Source organism: Simochromis diagramma, unplaced genomic scaffold (assembly GCF_900408965.1).
Source record: "Simochromis diagramma unplaced genomic scaffold, fSimDia1.1 OVJJ01000583.1, whole genome shotgun sequence".
NCBI classification, from domain to species: domain Eukaryota; kingdom Metazoa; phylum Chordata; class Actinopteri; order Cichliformes; family Cichlidae; genus Simochromis; species Simochromis diagramma.
In genome coordinates, this window is record NW_024387285.1 from 1,367,895 (window position 1) to 1,387,278 (window position 19,384).

Consider the following 19,384-nt stretch of genomic DNA (forward strand, 5'->3'; position numbering starts at 1 on the left):
TATAACGAGTATGGCTATCAGAAAAATGCTCCTTTTCATAAGGAAGGAAATCCTTTAATAAAAATTTAAGGTTGGGTGATCCAAGAATCAAAAAGTCATAAAACGATATAAACATCATTGGATTTGAGCTGTTTTACATCCTCGACCTAAATCTTAATATAATGATGCAGCATGCTGCCCTGCAGACACATGCCGGCTGACTGAGGTTGGGACACTGAAGATATCAGCCGAGACAGACTTTATCCAGCCTTCCCTCACCTCTGACACGCTACCCTGTGCCACAAAGAAAACAGCTCCCTCAGACATGGACACATACACAAACACACACTGAGCTGACTATCAAAGTCCTTTCCAGCAAACCATTTAGTGGCGGCTAAATACAACATGTTTATACTCCATCAAATTCAATTATCTGGCAGCCCACTGTCTGGTCTATTATGTACTCACTGGAGGGGAGAGGAAGGAGTCTGCGTTAGGGACACGGCTGTAAATGTGTAAAGAGCTTTGCCAGCATGTGTATCAAAGGCTTTAATGAATATTTTGGCATCACGTCTGTGGAGGGATTTATCACAAGTATTTAGGAAGAAGCACGATTTTTCTGACAGATTAAAAACTACAGAAGACTGTATATAAAGATGGAGCTGCCAAAATCGTGTTTTCAGGAATTTGGTTTGTTTTTTAAAAAATATTTTATTTTGTAGTCAGAGTGATAAAACTAGGAGTGGATCTGAGATCCTGAGGCCACTGAATCTCATGCGAGCGGTTAAGCCCTAAAACCAGCTGGCTATACTGCCTGCACTCACTGGTTGCATTTTTAGGTACACCTGTTAAGACAAGCCTCTGATCGGCCAATCACATGGCAGTAACTCAGTGCAATTAGGGATGTGGGCGTGGTCAAGACAACCTGCTGAAGCTCAAACTGAGCATCAAAGTCTGAAAGAGAGCTGGCTGTGGCATGGTTGTTGACAGCACACAGGCCTTGTTGAGGTCAGAGGAGAAAAGCCAGACTGGTTTGAGCAGACTGAAATTGAACACTAACTCCAACAGCACCACTCATTACACCAAGGTATACGAAGAAGCCTAGGGCACATGTGACCAGCAGCAGCAGACCACGCTGTCCACTCTGTCAGCTAAACAGGAAAGTGTGCTACGGGACACACGGACTCCTCAACAGTGGTCAACAGAAGAATAGTGTTGGTTGGTCTGATGTGTCTCATTTGGATGGTTGCTATATTTGGATGGTGAGCAAACAGGGTCCAACCCAGTACTAGCAAAGCACACCTAATGAAATGGGCGTGAGTGTATTTGACTGTATACATGGTAATATAGGAAATACTGACAGAGACTAAATCATCAAGGCTTTACTGGGGTCAGGATCAAGTGCATTGTATCAGATGAGTCGCCCCCTGCTGGTCAATATACAGAGCGGCAGTTTTAGGAATTTAAAGGCTTTTCAGATGACGACCCATCCATCTTTTTATATCAGTCTGTGCGTTCACACCTTTCAAATATTACACCCGAGTGTTTCTGAAACTGTGTTTTTGTCTCCCGTCACATTGATTCTGCATGACAACAAACTCCCGACTGCAGTTTCAGCGATTGAGTTTACTTCGTCAGAACTGAATGTGATGATTGTGTTAACAGCAGTCAAATCTCCCGTTTTTATCTCATAGAGATTTCTACTTTAATATCATCGCAGCGCTGAGGAAGAGTGTGATATTCTCCTCCTTACCTCAGATCCCTCAGAGTCTGAGCAGCCAGACTGACGTTGCCATCGACAAATTAAAATAGAAACATGAGAAAACGAGGTCAAATGAGACAAATGAGAGAAAGAAAAGGACATTTGAGGAAGCTATATGAAATATTGGCTGTGACCTAGAATCCTTATCTCACCTTGGTCTCCTCTGACTGTTAGCAAAAAGGATCAAACCCACACAAATGCGGTCATTTAAAAACACAAGTAACATTTTATAATATTAAAAACAGACTAAAGTAGATTTCAGGAGGGTTTTATATCTGCTGTTGTGGCCTACCCAACATGTTATCGCCGCCTCGTTGTCAGAGGCAGCCTGGTCCAAATATCATAAGGAAATAAAAAGAAAGTGCATAAAATATATGAAAGAAGAAAACGACAAACCCACAAAGGAACGATCTCACCAGGAAATAATCCTCCGCTATGGTTTAGTAAGGACATGGATAATGAACTATAACTGTCAGTTTGGGATTTTTGCCTGTCTATAGTTCAACGTTTCCCATTTAATTTATCGTTTTATTTAATATGTAAGTGTATTTAAAGTGTTTGTTTATTATGTATATTATTTGTTCATATAAAAGCCTGACTAGAGCCATCAACTGTTAAAAATGAGCAACAGCTGTAAACTCCATTGATTTAAACTGTGTTGTTCCCATCGAAAAACCTTCACAACCTGAAAATAAAAATAAACTGGGCTTTGTTCGAATCATCTTAAATTAAAAAATAAAAATAATTGTCACAGCAAATATTTGGACTTTCACAGAAAAAGGCAACGACGACGACGGCAGTCGGACACAACAGGGGAACAGAAACGAATCAAACCAGTCAAAAGAAGTCGACCCACCTCCTCATCACACTCATCGGGTTCCTCCTCATTCTCAAGCTTTCGAGAGAAAAAAAACACCACGAAGAGAACGTTTTGTTTTTTTAAAAACACACATCTACATCATTTATATCAGCTGGAGTTTATTTTGAGGAGTGAAAACTGGGAGTCTAGGAAGAAGGAGAGGAAGCTCTAGCTCTTGTTTATGAGTAAATTGGGATCAATCTAAAAACAGACACACACGCACTGCAAGGTGGAAAAAGGTTTGATGACAGGAAAGAGGTGTGGAGTGGGTTTTACTGTACTCAACAGATCGTTTTGGGTGGAGGTGGAGCCACAGGGAAGCAAAGCAAAAACAAAAACCCACTGAGACATACCATCTCCTCCTCAGCTGTTAACTGCAGGAAAAAAGACACACACTTAACTCTCGCTTTCTTAAATCTGTGATTATATACATGCAGGCTCACACTTGCTGCAGCTTTTGCACCTTTGTATTTTTTACACCTTGAAACTACAATCACAGGCTCAGCAGAAGGAAAGATTCCTGCATCCACAGAAGGTTCGGCTCTGCTGCTTCTCCTCGTGGTGACTGATGAACCCAAATACATACCAAATGGGTTCATTATAGAAATCAGGTCACACCTGGAGGACGGGGAGGTGACCCAAATAGGTCCAGCAGTGGACTTCAACACACCAACAGACAAAATGGATTCCTTTGTGGCTCGTAGAGCTTTCAGTGCATCAGTGATAGATTTTTAAACCTTCGTCCTATGTGCTTTTTGAGCCGCACTGCAGAGTATGACTGGAACTGGAATGCTGACAACATTCGACTGCAGTGTGCACCTAATTTAAGTTTGTAAAGTGAAGGTTCCCCTTTGTCTGTTCGGTCAACCTACGTTTGTAACACACTCTGTTCTGCACAGGTGTTGTAGCTCAGGAGATAGAGCAGGTCATCTACTAATTGGAACATTGGTGATCCCTGGCCGCTCCACTCTGCATGCCAAATATCCTCGGGCGAGATACTAACCCAAAGTTGCTCTGTGACGCATCCATCAGGGTGCGAATGTTAGAGAGAAAACACTTAAGCATAGAAAAAAGTGTTTGTTTGAATGAGGCATGTTGTATAAAGCGCTTTGAGTGCTCAGCTAGAGCAGAAAAGCGCTATAGAAGAACCAAATCCATTTACCATTTTTCACATTCACACTTCTGAACAGAAAAAAGTGTTTTTTCTGGCATTTTTCAGTCATGTACTTCATGGAAAAGTCTTTAAATCAGCATTTTGACCTTTTAAGTGATTGAAATCAGTGTCTGCCTGGCAGATGGCTTACAAACTTTAGGGTTTGGTGTGTGTGTGTGCATACACCTGTTAATGCTCACCTGTTTTGCTCCCATGGACTCAAACATCTTCTCCAAAAGGACTCTCATCTGCTGGATGTTGTTCATCAGCACGCACGGCTGGAGGAAGATAAATCAGGGAGGCAGCGTTTGTAAGCAGACCAAACATAAATGACGAATTTTCAAAAAGAGGAAAAGTCAAGAATATAAAATGAAAGTAGATTAGCAAGATAAAAGGGCGATGACAGGAAGATTAAAGACTGAAGTTAGATGAGTAAGTAGCAACCACTGAAATATTAATCCACTCCAAAGAGAGTTTACTAGCTTTCAAAGTGTCTCCCTCCAAATCAGAGATGAGCCCTGAGGGAGGTGTTGTGGTAGCAGAGTGGTGACGCAGCAGTACTCACTATCTTCTCCTTCTCACAGTAGGAGGGAAAGCTCTTGGCCAGCAGAGCAGAGTACTGCAGGAGCACTTTGGTGATCGTCTGTGGAAACAAGATAACACTCACATAAGACATGCTTTCCCTGGGATCCTCTGGAGTGAAGAGTGACGCTGAACACTGATGTTTAGCCTTTTAGTCTGGCGAGCTGAGAGCACTGCTGTTTGAACTCAGGTAGCATCAGACACTCGCACCGTGCTAACTGAAAATGTCAGTCTGTCTGCCTTAAAGAGCTGCGTGTAGTTTCAGGACAACACGAGCTAATCTAATGTTAAAGAGAATAAAGAAGATGCCTCATCGTGTTTGACTCATTTACCTTTTACTCATTGATGACACTTAACTGTTGTCACACCAGATATGTGTAAGTCATGGAAATCTGAGCTAATGCAGAAGCTTCTAGTGAGAAGCCAAATGTCATATTTTGCGTGATTAGCCGTTAAACAGTCTTCACGGCGCCCGCTTCATAATAACACTACATCTGTGTGATGTCTTTCATGAGTCCACCTGAGAATAGCTGCCACCAGTAGGCTCCGCCCAAGCACTGGAAAGTCACTCACACTGCACTGTGATATTTTGCATGCCAATATTTTATTGATACAGGAACACCAAATATTAATATCTTATTGTATAATTTGCAAATATAAATGAAACAATGTGTCAGAGTTCATGTGACATTGTGTGACGCACACAGTGCCGTCAGCTGTTGGAAGATCTTGCAGAAAATCGCTGCTCATTAATCAGAGACGTAAAGAAGCACTCTTCCTCTGTTTAAGCACTTTTAAAATGTGTGCAGTTGTCAATCACTGGCCTCACTGCATGTTTCTTGTTTTGTTATCGCATCCTTTATATGAGAAAACACATAATAATCAAAGGAAAGACATGAGATTTGCATGAGCTTTATACTCTTCAGCACGCAGCTGGATTCTGTAATGTGCTCGTTGAAGACGCCCTGCATGAATAAAAGCTGAAAAAATATTTCTAGAAGTGAAGAAAACATTTATAATGTCCAGCCAGCAAACTGGTTGCTTTTTGATGGGAAACAAAGAATGACATGTTTGCTTGCAATAAAAACTCAACAGGGCACTTTTAAATAATCACAGAGTTAATTTGTCATCATCACAGTGGTAACTTGTGCCTCACAGCACCGTGGGCTCACTGTGAGAGATTTCCCTACTTTCTGCTGACTCAGCAAGATTACAAACTATTGCATTAAATATGCAGCTTGATAGCTGCCTGCACTGCTTAGTGCGGCTTTATATCACTCAAGTTCTGCAGCCGTCTCTCTTTCCTCACACTTTTAAAAACAAACTCTAATTATTGTTTCTTGCATAGGAAAGCAGAACAATGTGAAACTGGAGGGTGACAAAGAAATAAAGGCAGACATAGACGGAAAAGTAGGAACACAAAAGACAAGAGTCCCAGGATTGATGGGATGGGTAGAGATGAAAAGACTCAGGAGGAGATTAACATGAGCGCAGCGGCACAAAATGAAAAGCGAGTCAAGGGTCGGGGACAGAGAGATGGACAGCTCAGAGTGATGGCTTACATTAGCCTTTCTTTATTTAATGAGTCCTGCATCGATCGAGCCATAACACCAGACGCGCGCACACACAGTTTCTCTGCAGAGGTTTGTTAGATTGAACGGCTCTGCTTAAAAGGACCTGCCTTAAATTACATTTCAAGAAAAAACATAACCCTACACTTTATGCCCTGTTTGTACGTTTTACAGAGAAATACCTGAAACTCGTTAGTGAGTTAGAAATGATTCAAGAGACTGAACAAAGAAGACTCGAGTAAAGACCTCAGTAGGAGTCATGGTCTAAAGCTGCACCGAGCAGGAACTTTCAGGTAAAGAATCTCACCTCTGCACCACTGATGGATACAGTCATGAAAAACTCCAAACAAACAACTGCATACCAGAGTCACATGCTAGTAAAGAAATAGACATGAAATTCTTTAAGTGCAAGAAAATTCTGATCTCAAAGCCTTCTGCATACAGTTTTCCTCCTCATGTCTACATTTATACAACCTCTTGCCTTTGTATGATGTATCGGGGACGGCTGGAGCTAAACCAGCTAATATTTCTGTCTTGAAATCGCTCAGAAACAATTCAGTTTTACTAGATTATAAAAGGAGGAAACAGTCTTCTAAAAAGGCTGATGCTTTTGAATAGAGTCAGATGATCTTCTCGATTAACTGATCAATCCACGCGACCCACTATCCCACTTTAACTTGTCCAAATATCCAAAACAGAAAATGTGTGTTATGAGCGGTGAGGTGCAGGGAAATTCAAATATTTGAAAGGATATAGCAAATATGAAGTTTTTTCACACAATCTCTGAGCATGAGAGAACAGTCGCTGTTGAACTTGTGAGCTTCCTAAGTCTGTGCTATATCAGATTACACTAAAGTGCAAATAGTGCAGCAAATATTCTGGTTTCACTCTGAGCTAGTGGTCATCATCTCTACGTATTTCCCCAAGTGCAAGCGTGCCTGAAGTGAACCGACTCTGCTGCTGCAATACTCCAGAAATGTACAGAAACCTATTAGAAGGGCTTCCCCTTTGAGAAATTACTGAGGAAAATTATAGAAAAAACACTTTTTGCTCATTATCTGGATTTAATTAAACAGAAATATTCTGTTAATTTAGAGTAAATTATGTTTACTCTTGTTTAAACTTCATTTCTGTCAGTAGTTTATTATCCAGTTATGACAGGCCATGCTCGATGTTTTATTAACTGACAAAAATTCAGTTTTTCTGCTTTTCTTCTTTTGCAGATTTCACATTTTCAAACTGGGCCTCATTAGAACCATCGGTGGGATGATTCTGGCCTCACTGGCTGCATGCGTGATACGCCTGCACTAGAGGTAAGAGCCAGTGAGTATTTTTGTAAGGCGCTCTCTTAAAGAGTAACCTGACCTATCAACAGTAGTTCTTGGAAAGCAAAAGGATGTTTTAATATGCTCCTAATGTGAGACGTGGCCTCTGCATATGTTCGCGTTTAGCCAGCAGAAAACAGAGAAATGAATAAAAAACTAAGATGCTGTCAGATCTGAGATGTTTTTCAGTGTTGCAGAGACCAAAGTTACAAAATGGGCTCCTTACAAAGGCACGGGGCTCACCTTGGCAAAGCGTCTGTTATAATGTGCCACCACCGTGGGGTCAGGGCAGTCCAGTTTCTTGATAATCTCAAAGCTCTGATTGAGCTGAGTGAAGATGTCCACCACCGAGCTGGAGAACAGAGCATGCTCAGATGTCTGTTGAAACTGCAGACAGAGGAACAAGAGGACATTTTTTTACTTTGACATAAATAAAAAAAAACCAAACAGTCTCCCTACGCTGTGTTCCTCCTTGCTGACTCGTACGTCCTCCCCTTCTTTCATTTAATGAACCGTATTCTTCAAATACTAATATTAAACCTACATCCCTTTTCGATGTATTGCTCTTTTGCATCTTATATACTCCACAAAAGGTTCAGCTCCAACATCACATCCACCTGCAACTATGTAACCTCTATGCTCCATTTTTACCACTTTCTTAATGATTTTTATGACTCAAGATAAAATGAGAAAAACGTATCTAAACGTTTAATCTTTGCTGTTGTTGTCCTCTTTCGATGTTTGAAAATGCACATGCAGGCCAAGCCGTGTGAGCATGACTGAAAATAACCACCTGCTCAGGCCACAAAAAGGGCCAAACCTCCTTTAGGACACACAATAGCTGTCTTAGCACAATAAACCAACAAATAGGACGGCAGAGTGCAGCTTGGGGACCAACAGGAAGCAGACAAACACTTGTTCATCATTCTTCTAATCTACGAAAAGTTGTCCAAAAGCAGAAGGAACCAAAGGGAGAATTTGAACAAAAGGTCACGAGTCTGAAGCGGTCTTTTATTCTGTGATTACTGCAGAAAGCTTTCCTTTTTACTGCATCATTTTTCTACTGCGGTTGCACTCTGGTGCCATGACAACAACATGATCAACAACTCTTCCTCTGTGCTCTCAGCTGCTGGGCGCATCAAACACAATCAGGTTGTATCTGTTATGTGATATCAGATGTGCTTGTGCTGTTTTGTAGGTTTATTTTAACAACAGCCTGATAATATATATTTTAAATCACAGGCACAACCTGCAACAGAAATGCTCACATTTTAGCAGCTTTCATGCGATCTTTTATCAGGATGTCTGAAACTTCTGGAGTCATTTATATTTGTGCTTTTTTATTTTTAGGATGTGCGTCACCTTCCACTTTGCATCTCACATCCCCTCCTCTGCCTCAAGTAAGCACTGTGACCTCAGCAGTGTCCAAATGGCAAGAAAACATAAATTTATCACATTTAGGCAAACCTTGTAAAGTAATATCGCTCATAATGGACGAGATCACAAACGTAACGTTTCATTTTCACGAGCGAGAAGCCAGCAAATCGTTCCCGTTTCCCATGATTCAATTCTGATTCAATTTACAGGAAATACAGAAACGTTCACTGAAACTTTATAGAGTGAAATTATACATTTTCTTCAAAGAGGACAGTTTTTGATGCTCGGATAACGACGTTGTTGAAACTGACAAGAAAAACAAGGAATGCATAACTAAAAATCTCTCTTTTTTATTACACGCGGAGACGTACGCGTACCTTTATTTAGAAAGCGTAGCCATGACGTTCATAATGTCCGCACATCATCAGTTCACATGGCTTCACTAGCAATAACATCTCCTCCCACCAGCTCCTCACAAACAAACAGGAGTGCCAAATGTGTTTATCGAGAGGCACACCTGAACAAAGGCTGGAACCCACGTGCACGCTGTGCCGGTGCTCAGCCCAGATACTCGAATGTGCCCGAAGCCTCAGCGCTTTGACTTTCAGCTAAGGACAGTGTGGGAGATCTCTAAGGGACCGGGGGCTGACAGTGAGGCTTGACACAACGAAACCGTGTAAGGCTAAAAGCTCTGACGTAAGCCTTTGTTCAAAAACAGCAGCAACAAAAATAATACGGTTGTTTTTGCAGCCCAGACTGATAAAACTAGAGCACACACACAGCTGATTTTTGACCATGAGCATCACGACAATGACGTGGAAAAAAGCAAGATCAGGATCAGAGCTGCAAGATGACGTTTTTGTCTCGCTTTTTATGCATCCACAGATTATTAAACAGTTTGTGTTTTTAAAAAAATATTCATCCACTTAACAAAAAGTCAAAAATGATGCTGGTAAAACACTGGTTTATGTTTACATAATCAATGGGCTTTTTAGCCAGATCAGCCCATCACAGCCAGCCTGCTGATACTCCACCACCCCCACCCCGAAGATTTCTTCAAACATGACATGAAATGAGCTCTTCTGGATTAAAATCCTGTGTTTGACCGAGCACTACCTCCTCTTCCCTGCGTCTTCATTCAGACTCTAACAGAGAGCTCTGACGACAAACTTGTTGCTTATTCAAAGGAGTCTGTGACACTTTTGTTTTGCTCACGATGACGTGACAACTTTCAGCAAACAGAATAATTTCTCCCGAGTCTCTGACTCACCCCTTCTCTCTTGTCTCTCTCCAGCGCTCCATGCATAAACTCCATGGATACCTCCTCGTTCTCAGCGAGCCAGGCAAGGACAAACTGGAGAAACCATCTGAAGGAATAATAGGAAACAGACAAAGCTAAACAAAGTTTAATCTTCTCTTTGACAGCCTGAAAAACTGGAACGTTTGCAGATTGAAAACGTTTTCAAAGCTCAGCTGTCCAAAATTCATTTCATTGCAGTTCTAATTTACCTGATTTGTTTGGCGTTTTATATTTTACATCCACATGTTATAGTTTGTAGAACAGAAATATTTAAGTGTAAAAACGTCTTGTGCCTTTGTATTAAAAGGTCATTTCTCCGTGAACCTATTGAATTTTGGTTATCTAAACTGTGAAACAGAGCAAAGGCCTTGGGAAAAAAATGTGCTCGCTGATAACTCTTCTGGCTAATGTTATTATTCTGTCCTCCATATTTCTAGTGTCAAAACCCAGAGAGAAATGCTTCTAGTGTGTTTGGTATGCAACATCGCACCAAATCTAATTGGAAAGTCAGAAAAATCAATCAACAAGAGCTCTCCTTTGTCTGAAGGAGAAATAATGAGAGAGAAAACACGGTCTCACGCAGGGTATTCTGGCACAGCGTCGTTGAAGGCAGGCAGCTCCTTAACGTACTCGTTGTACAGCCACTTGACCTTAAAGTGCAGGTTCATGTAGTCAGCAGTCTTACAGAGCTTATGCTTCTCATGTTCTGCAAAAAACAACAGCCAGAACAGCCAAAGTAAAGACAGGTTTAAAATCTATGAGGATTTTGATAAAAGACTAACCAAACTCATCCGAGAATCTTTTATTTATTCTGAATACCTTTAAAGATTTTTTAAAGACTGAAGTGAAGAGTGTGAAGACTGTTGTTCAGGAGCCAGCAATAAAAACGTGGAGCCTTACTGTGCTTCCTTAAATACATCGTAGATTCTTAATCTTAAACAGAGATAAAGTCCTTCGACGTTTCCATGAAGTTCGTTACTCTAAAGCAGTCTTGAGTTTGTACTTTTAAAGGTACTTTTAAAAGCAGCACTATAATCCATCATAATCCAATTCTCATTTGTATGAAATGAACCAACCAAAAACAGCCAAAGACTAAAAACTGTGGTTTCAAACACTAATTTCACTTTGTACTTTATTTGTAGAATCACCATTTAAAGTAAATAAACACTTGAAAAAAAGAGTCAAATTAATAGAACAGCTCCAGCAGTGTATTCTACTTCCACTGTATAAGTTAGCTTTTTCTACCTGTGAACTTTCCATCTAACATTCAGCCTCCTGTGAACACACTGGAGAGCAGCTCGGGGCATCCAGACTAGACCCACCAGGGACTGAACCTCCATCCCTCCCATTAGTAGAGCGAGCTGCTCTGCCTCCTGAGCTACATCCACTACACGATATACAACAGCTGTATCCTGTTTCCGGTCTGTGACTTCTAATAAGAAGCTTCAATTGTAAATAATAAAACATGTTGTTAGCCCACTTGGGGTAAGTGTAATACATGTCTCATATATTTGGAGACATGCTATGGCCATCCATACACTGTAATGAAATCTACTCCAATAACCACACAGTACAACCAATGAGAGCTTTTTCATGTTAGGATATCTTCCTGGTTCGTCCAAATACATCCTGTGGAAATGACCCAGTCAGCTAGACGTTAACAACGTAAAGGTGAGAGAAACTGATTCAGACTGTAAGCTTGCACACCGCTCGTCTTAGATTCTCGGCATAATTCTCAATAGAAACGACGTCAGAAACGCACATTTTCTCATTAAGATCCTCGGTCCTCACTAGGGATGGGTACCAGTATCCGGTGCCATGATGGTACCGGTTCTGACATAAACGGTAGTAACCAGACCGAAAAGCAGCGCACATTTCGGTGCTTTTTTTTCCTGAGATGTCACACACTTTAGATTCTAGCCAATCATTTTACGTTTCCGAGGATAGTAGGCCGAGAAATGCGCCGTATTTGATAGCTTGCTGCGAGACTTCACACCGAGCACATCTACTGCGGGTGTGGTGCCTGTTATCGGACCCGGAGTTAGCAACATCCCCCAAGAACCCGAAGAGGAGAGTCCTGGCCCCTAGCCCTGCCAGTGTAGCAGAAATGATGAGGATGATGATGCAGCAGCAGCCGTTCTTCTCTGCGTGAGTAGCTTAATGTTGTTCGTGTGTAATTTACGTTGAGTAGGCTAACCACGTTATTACATTAATGCATGTAAAGTGAACTAGCAAACATCATCATAGCTACATGCGGCTGTCTTCTTGTTTGATGGCAGATGCTCCCTTCACCCTGGCCAAAAAGGCTAAAATGACCAAAGAAAAAGTGGGAAACAGCTAAACATGAGAGGTTTTTGGACAAAGTTTGTGTTTTTTCCATTGTTTAAGCACTGCTTCCAGCCAAGAGTGATACCATATATGCCCCATAGCTGCAGAAAAGGCTAACATTGTTATCTTTTTACAAAAAAACAGCTGAACATGAGAGGTTTTTGGACAAAGTGTGTGTTCTCCATTCTTTAAGCACCGGTTTGAGCACCGTTTAAGCACCGGCACCGTTTCAAAAGTACCGGTTTGGCACCGGTATCGGATAAAACCTAAACGATACCCATCCCTAGTCCTCACACTGATTACGTTACAGATCATTTGATAACATGTTGAGCATTAATAATTATACCAGTATTATAAACTGTTATAAGCTGTTTTTGAGGTAACCGGGTTGAACGTGGAGATGCCTGCTTTTTTCATATCAACACTTTTTACCATTAAACAAAACTCCAATACTCAGACTGCTACACATGTGTAATACGTCCACTTGGCTAATAGTTTGGTTTTCACGATTGCAAGTTGATGCAGTCGTTTTTCTCCGTTATTGTCTCACTCCTAAAAAAAAATGAATAAATTATACAGAGAAACAACATCTGCATCATTTATGAAGAAGGATGTACACACATGGATCGAATAACGGGAGAATGTTTGTTCTAATTTAATTAAGTAAAAGATAAATGCAGCTAAACAAGTTTTACTGGTGAAAAAAAAAAACCCTTAGGAAACTATTGAAGACAAAAGAAATGCGTACATGCACACTCATCACACACACACTCTTACCAGCGTAGAAGTCAACTTTGCGGATACGAAATGTAGCGGGAGCTGAGATGGCAACAGAAATATGACAAAAGCAATAAGAATAGAAACTGAAAGAGAAGCAAGTTTGTGGCAGCAATAACTGAGATGAGAACGGCTTCAGAAAAACATGTTAGAAGAAAAATACTAGAGGAGCTGGAAAGGACACTACGCACAAAACAGAAGGCTGGAAAACCAGCCACCAGTCAAATTTGCTACTAAAATCTACTTTTTCGCAAGTTTCTCTTTGTTGCTGTGAAACAACTACAACACTAAAAACAAATCATCTAAACTCAACACACAGGGTTACAGCCAAGCTTTAAACACCTGCTCAGGCGATGTGTTTTAGGACACTAGCTTTTACAGTTTCTACAAGTCTGACGTGAGACACAATCAAAAGTCAGAATACTGAGCAGCTAAGCAGATCTCAGCTGACTGTTAGGTAGCGAAGTTAGCTCGTTATGATGACTAACCTATATGCACTTATCTTGAAAGAACCCAACTAGAGTCCACACATTTCTAAAGTGGAGGCTCCTGGGAAAATCACTGATGTTATAAAAATATCAATAATTCAGCTCTAAAAATGTTAAACACTAACACCTGCTTCCTGTATTTTCCCCTTATCAGCAACAGTCTCAGAACTTTGCACACACTTTTATTTGATGTTACAATGAACATTTCTTACTCTCTGATGCTTACTGCCAGTGTGTTTTAGCTCAGTGCTGAGAGGTTTGAACATGTTTTTATAGAAATGGTCTCAGGAGATGTTTAACCCTATTCTGGAATCCCGATTACTGACTTTTCTGACTGTATCTCCATATTTTTATCTCTAATCTCACCATTTTTCCAGTGGTAGTGGTCAATCTTATCCAACACTGAAGGAGATGATGGATTGAAGAAAAGACAGTGTGAATGCAGAAGGGAAGAAGGAGGAGTTGGTTTCTCTGAGATGTCTCTGTCACACACACATATACTGTCCAAGTATGCAAAGATATAGTCTTACCCTCTAGGGCATATTTCATGTCTTGAGCGAAGAGCATCCACATGACCTCTGCGCTGACTTTACCCACATTGAGCTCTTGAGGAAACCTGGAGGAATAAAGAAGTAAGACAGTAAAAATACTCGTTACTCTGCAAGTAATGGGGGGTCACTGCAGCCCCTTTCCCTTCCAGTGTAACTGGAATCTGAAGGATTTTTGGAAATGTTGTTAAATGTTACCCTTTAAACTTGTCTTGATCATCTGGTTGGCTGCTGTTACTTTGCTTATGCTTCCACTGAGCCCAAACATCATACGATTGGGGGTTTATCCAGGATATCATTTAATATCTCAACTTGAACACAATATCTGTGTTAAGCTCTAATCCAAGCTAACAACTGACCAAAAAATAGTTATTTGAGTTTAGTAGCACACACAGATCCCACTGTCTGGTTTTTAAAACCTGTTTGTTTTATCATCATCATCATCATTTATGCATATAGCACTTTAAAAACACACCTGGTAGACCAAAGTGCTGAACAATACAAATATAAATATAGGAATAAAATAGCAAAAAACAGAGAGAGCAATAAAATTAATAAAAATGTCAGTTACCCACAGAGTTAAAAGCCAGGGAATAAAAATAGGTTTTTAATCAGGACTTAAAAACTGGCACTGATGCAGCCTTGTCTAATATGGAGAGGAAGGTTATTCCAAAGCATCAGAGCTGCAACAGAGAACGCTCGGTCTCCTCTAAGTTTCAGCCGTGACTTAGGGACTGAAAGCAGCAGCTGCTCAGCTGACCGAAGCGAACGAATGGGGACGTGGGGCTTCAACAAGTCAGACAAATAAACAGGTGCCAGACAATTTAGAGATTTTAAAACCAATAAATGAACTTTAAAACGGATCCAAAATTCAACTGGAAGCCAATGTAGAGAAGCCAAAACCAGAGTGATGTGGTCGACTTTCCTTCTGCCACTTAAAAATCATGCCGCAGCATTTTGCACTAGTTGCAAGCGCGCAATTGTTTTATGTTGTTAACTATTAAACCTTATTGATCAAAAGCTCTGGTTCAACCCTGGCCATGTTGTTTTTTTTAAATGTTACTTCCCTTGATCTATAGCAAACCAGAAGTAGATTTACTGGGACTTGTCCTGGTTTTGCAATGCCATGTGGCAGTAAAAATAGCTGAATAAATAAAAATAAAAAGATTGTTTATAACAAAAGAAAAGATTCTATTGCAACGTGCAAAGCTTTTGTGTTTTGGAGATTTTTTTTTAATCTAGCACCTCCACAGACCACACAGTTTGCTCAACAATAAAAGTGTTATTTATTTTGTTATTATTATTTTTTATTAAAAAATACCTGCCACGTTTAGTTCCTAGCTGATCTTTTATACTTCTATACTTTTGTAGTAAACAGTCTTTTTTTAGCTGTTTTCGCTGCCTTAAGGCAAAACCTACACAGGTTCTTATGTTTTTATCTTGTGTTAAGCACAATGAGCTTACGTATGAATAAAATGTGCTATATGTCTTTAAAAATTCATTACAATAGATATATAAGTTCAAAAATATAATGCACTTGATAGTTCTGCTCCATGAAGACAACTTCTGCAACAACACATTTCCCAGAATTAGAATATAGAAGACAAAAGGAAAACACTGACTGGTTAATGATGGGTGTGTACGAGTTCTTATCCTCCTCAATGATGGACACAATGAGTGTGATGAGTTTAGGCCAAAAGTCCAGATTCTGGATGCTTGGGCCCTGCTCTTCCGGTTGACTCTCCTCTTTCTTCTCCTCCTCTTCCTCCTCTTCTTCTTCTTCATCCTCCTCCTCTTCATCATCATCTTCAGCTTCCTGACCCTCTGCTTTTTCCTTCTTCTTCTTCTTCTTCTTTTTCTTGTCTGGCTCGGGCTGCATACGTGAAAAAGAATATGAAATAAAGGAAGAATTGACTTGCCTGACATGTTTCAGTTCTACACAGAAGCAGAAAACAAAACAAGTTCAGAAGTTTTCTTGACAGTTGAAATTTCGATGAATAATTTATCATAATATGACACATTTTAAAAAATGTTCTTGCTCCATATTTATGTGATAAGATTTTGTACACTCCATGAAGCTGAAAATGACACCATTAATACATATTTTTAATTTATTCAGGAACTCGAATGGTTTAATGACTTTAGACACACTGATACAAAAATCTTTCTTGGCAAGGTTAAAAATTTCCCTTGTTCTGGAAATATTTCTGTGGCTGCTACAGATAGGGGTTCATTAGAGCATCACTTAAACCAGGCTGCAGTGCAGATTAATGTGATTAATATTGCAATTTGAGTTAAATCTGGTGTTTGCTTTGATTTAAATATTGTTAAATCAACCACAGAATAGGGAGAAACCACTGTAGTCACATGAACAGTAACTCATAGATCTTTGTAACACTATACAACACTGGATAGTGATAGAGAGCAAACTACTGCTTTCTATCACTCTAACAGACATATTGTTTAGGGTTTGGTTGTAGCTGATGGGAAATACTGTTGTATTATCACTTCTCTCAGTCAAACATTTACAAATTTCCCAGAAGATGTATTGATCTGTTGTGGAAGCTTAAAACATGTCGATACTTAGCCACTCACTGCTTGGACGGCGGGTTGAAACTGGCGGTTGAAGAGCTCCAGACAGTTGTTAAAGATATACTCGTAGGTGGAGTTCAGGCAGGCCTTGACGCAATCTCGCACCACGTTGGCTGCACGGGGAGGACTCTGCAGTTCCAAGACCTGCGTGAGGCCGGGCATTGGAGTGGGAAGACAGAACACAGTGGGTGAATATCAGTGTTATCATGTTATTAATCTAGAATATAAATTTGTCTGATAAAAAGCAGGACGCTATAATCTCCAGAGAGGGGACGTGGGGTGGCAGTGCAGTGTTTCCGTATAGTATACATTGTTACTGTATTTTACATTCTTTTCTTTATTTTACCAATGCTTTCAATTTTGTGTTTGCAGCTGCACCGTAGTACCAGCAAGAACTAATATAAGGCCCTTGCTGTTCCTAGCACTAGCCACAGAGAAGTGTAGCAGGAGGGACAGCCTTCCCGACAAGAGAGCGAGGAAGAGACGGAGGAAGGTGTAATTAACATGATAAGAAAATAGATGGAAGGACATAATTGGAAGAGAGAGATTCAAGTAAAATAATTAGCTACTCTGACCATGCGCTACTGCTAACAGCTAAAGTATAGCTTTTAATTGTCGCATGCTGCACTACAGTGCAACTATGATGTCCTAATCCAACAGCAACCCAACCAACCTGGTTACAAAGGGGAAAAAAGAATGCATATTTCATATAAGGTGTATCAAAAACATCTATTTATCCATCCATCTACATAAGCTCTGTAAACAAGCTAAACTCTATAAAATACATTTAATACTTTGAGTCAATACTTCATCATTAAAGGTATCTAACCTTATAATATAACAGCAGTGTTGTGTCTGTTTGGTTTTAGTGCTATGATATTAGTGATTATACACTATGAGCTGATTCTACCTTCATTCTGAAGAAAGTGATGCTGGTGAGAAGATCCACAGTAGATTTGAGGTCACTGAGGCGAGCCTTGCTGCTGGCTGGGAAGTTATTCTGCACATAAACACACACGAACACTTGGTTAATTATGTTTCTTCTAAAATGCATCAGCCTATTTAGGTCAGGCTCTTCTAGGCTCTTATATTCTGTAACTCTTGTTCATAATGGTGATGAAACTGTAACATTCATCAAATCAAGCACTCAATTGTATAACAAGCAAAACGTTTGGCTACAAATGGAAACCAATGCTATATTCACATATTTCTGTAGGTCCAGAATTAACTTAAAATTAAGAAAACGGACAACAGCTGGGTGAAATAAGGAAACTGCCTTACAGCAGAAGGGGGTGAAATATGTAGTAAATAGTCCGTGTAGTCTAGTTTGACTTCTGCCCTCTATCATGTGCTATCTTGTGAACGACTGAATTAATACGACCGTATTCTCTGTTTGCAGTTAAGAAACTATTATCAGCAGCTGGAAGCTCTGACTCACTCTGTACATGGAGAGATCGATACGCAGGGAGTTGTGCAGCTGATCCAGGAGCTTCACAAAACGGTCTTTCTGTTGGGAAAAAGAAGGAGAAACTCAGATTCTTGTACTTCTGTCAAACAGTGAGGAAGACAGACATGAATGTCCTCAGTCTGTGTGTCTCTACTGAACATACTGTATACAGAATTTGAAAGCAGAAAAAGAAGAGATGTGGAGATAAAAGAATGATGCGTCTCACAAAAGTGTCAAAAAGGAGATGTGCTTTTTTCTATGCATGTGCAAAATACAAACTGAGCTGCATGAATATATTTGCAAGTTGGAAAGCGGGTTTGGCACTTTCTGGTACTTTGCACTTTATGACCTCTGCTGAATCCAGGAAAAAACTTGGATACAAAAATAGATTGGCATTTATATTAGACTTTTTAATAAAAACATTTTACCATTTTTAAAAACCACTTTATTCATTCACATATTCATGGATGATCCATATGTCGCTCCTGTACTGCAGGAGCCAGGGATCATACCGCTCACGCTGCTCTACCTAATGAGCCACAGCAACCACAGCAACAACCATTCAGGGACTTTCTCCTCTCTTGTTGAAAATGCTTGAGACGTACAGTATAAGCAGTATAAGTACATAAATATAAGACTTCCTGTGCAGCCTGAGAGTACACGCAGAACTTCATCCTTTGAGATTCTTCAGCAGAATCAGAACTACAGGCAGAGTTTTCACCTGGTGAGCATAAAAGGGAATTTACAGATCACCAGATACAATGTAGGAGATGACTGAGTAAACCTTTTGCAATGTGTAGTTACCACTCAGGGAGCAACGCATGCAGCGTGAGGCAGAATTCACGGGATGGTGAAAGTGCACATTTTCATTCTCCTGTTTCCGGAGATTTTTGAACTTTGTTCGGAGAAAGTTTCACATTAAATTCTCACAGGTGAGTTTGTTTGGCTGCACTTTTAAACAGACGCATCTGTTATTTCTCTTCTTTTGCATATCAGACAGCTACTCAAGACATATGTTCCACCCCTGCTGTGGACTGCAGTGCGTTCTGGAGGATCATTCTGTTATTAGGTATTACCGAACCAACCAAGAGTAGAACTTACAAAATAAAACTGTTAGTGTTCAGCAGAGCTCTTTGGTGCTCTGCATCTTAGTTAAATACAGGAAGACATCTGGACGGGAACAGCCAGGAATCAAACCAGCCTGTGATCGATGGCCAGTCAGCCAGTACAGGCATCCCCAATGCTTATTTTTAATTTTTTCCCCCTCTATCTTCCTTCATATGCTTTGGCACCAGA

The 19,384-nt window shown here is 40.3% G+C and overlaps 1 protein-coding gene across 1 annotated transcript in view; it reads right to left on the reverse strand.

Moving 5' to 3' along the window:
* Window positions 1-2,070: 2,070 nt before the first annotated feature.
* The window catches only part of LOC120716096 (protein unc-13 homolog B-like), a 158,082-nt gene continuing 140,768 nt past the window's right edge, over window positions 2,071-19,384 (reverse strand). The window contains exons 24-34 of the mRNA XM_040003447.1: window positions 18,080-18,148; window positions 17,552-17,641; window positions 16,645-16,785; window positions 15,672-15,922; window positions 14,032-14,117; window positions 10,488-10,614; window positions 9,879-9,975; window positions 7,475-7,618; window positions 4,319-4,396; window positions 3,954-4,031; window positions 2,071-2,974 (exon numbers count right to left, since the gene is read on the reverse strand). Of these exons, the coding sequence (XP_039859381.1) occupies window positions 2,882-2,974; window positions 3,954-4,031; window positions 4,319-4,396; window positions 7,475-7,618; window positions 9,879-9,975; window positions 10,488-10,614; window positions 14,032-14,117; window positions 15,672-15,922; window positions 16,645-16,785; window positions 17,552-17,641; window positions 18,080-18,148 (1,254 nt within the window). The 3' untranslated portion in view covers window positions 2,071-2,881. The remainder of the gene's footprint in view (window positions 2,975-3,953; window positions 4,032-4,318; window positions 4,397-7,474; window positions 7,619-9,878; window positions 9,976-10,487; window positions 10,615-14,031; window positions 14,118-15,671; window positions 15,923-16,644; window positions 16,786-17,551; window positions 17,642-18,079; window positions 18,149-19,384) is intronic.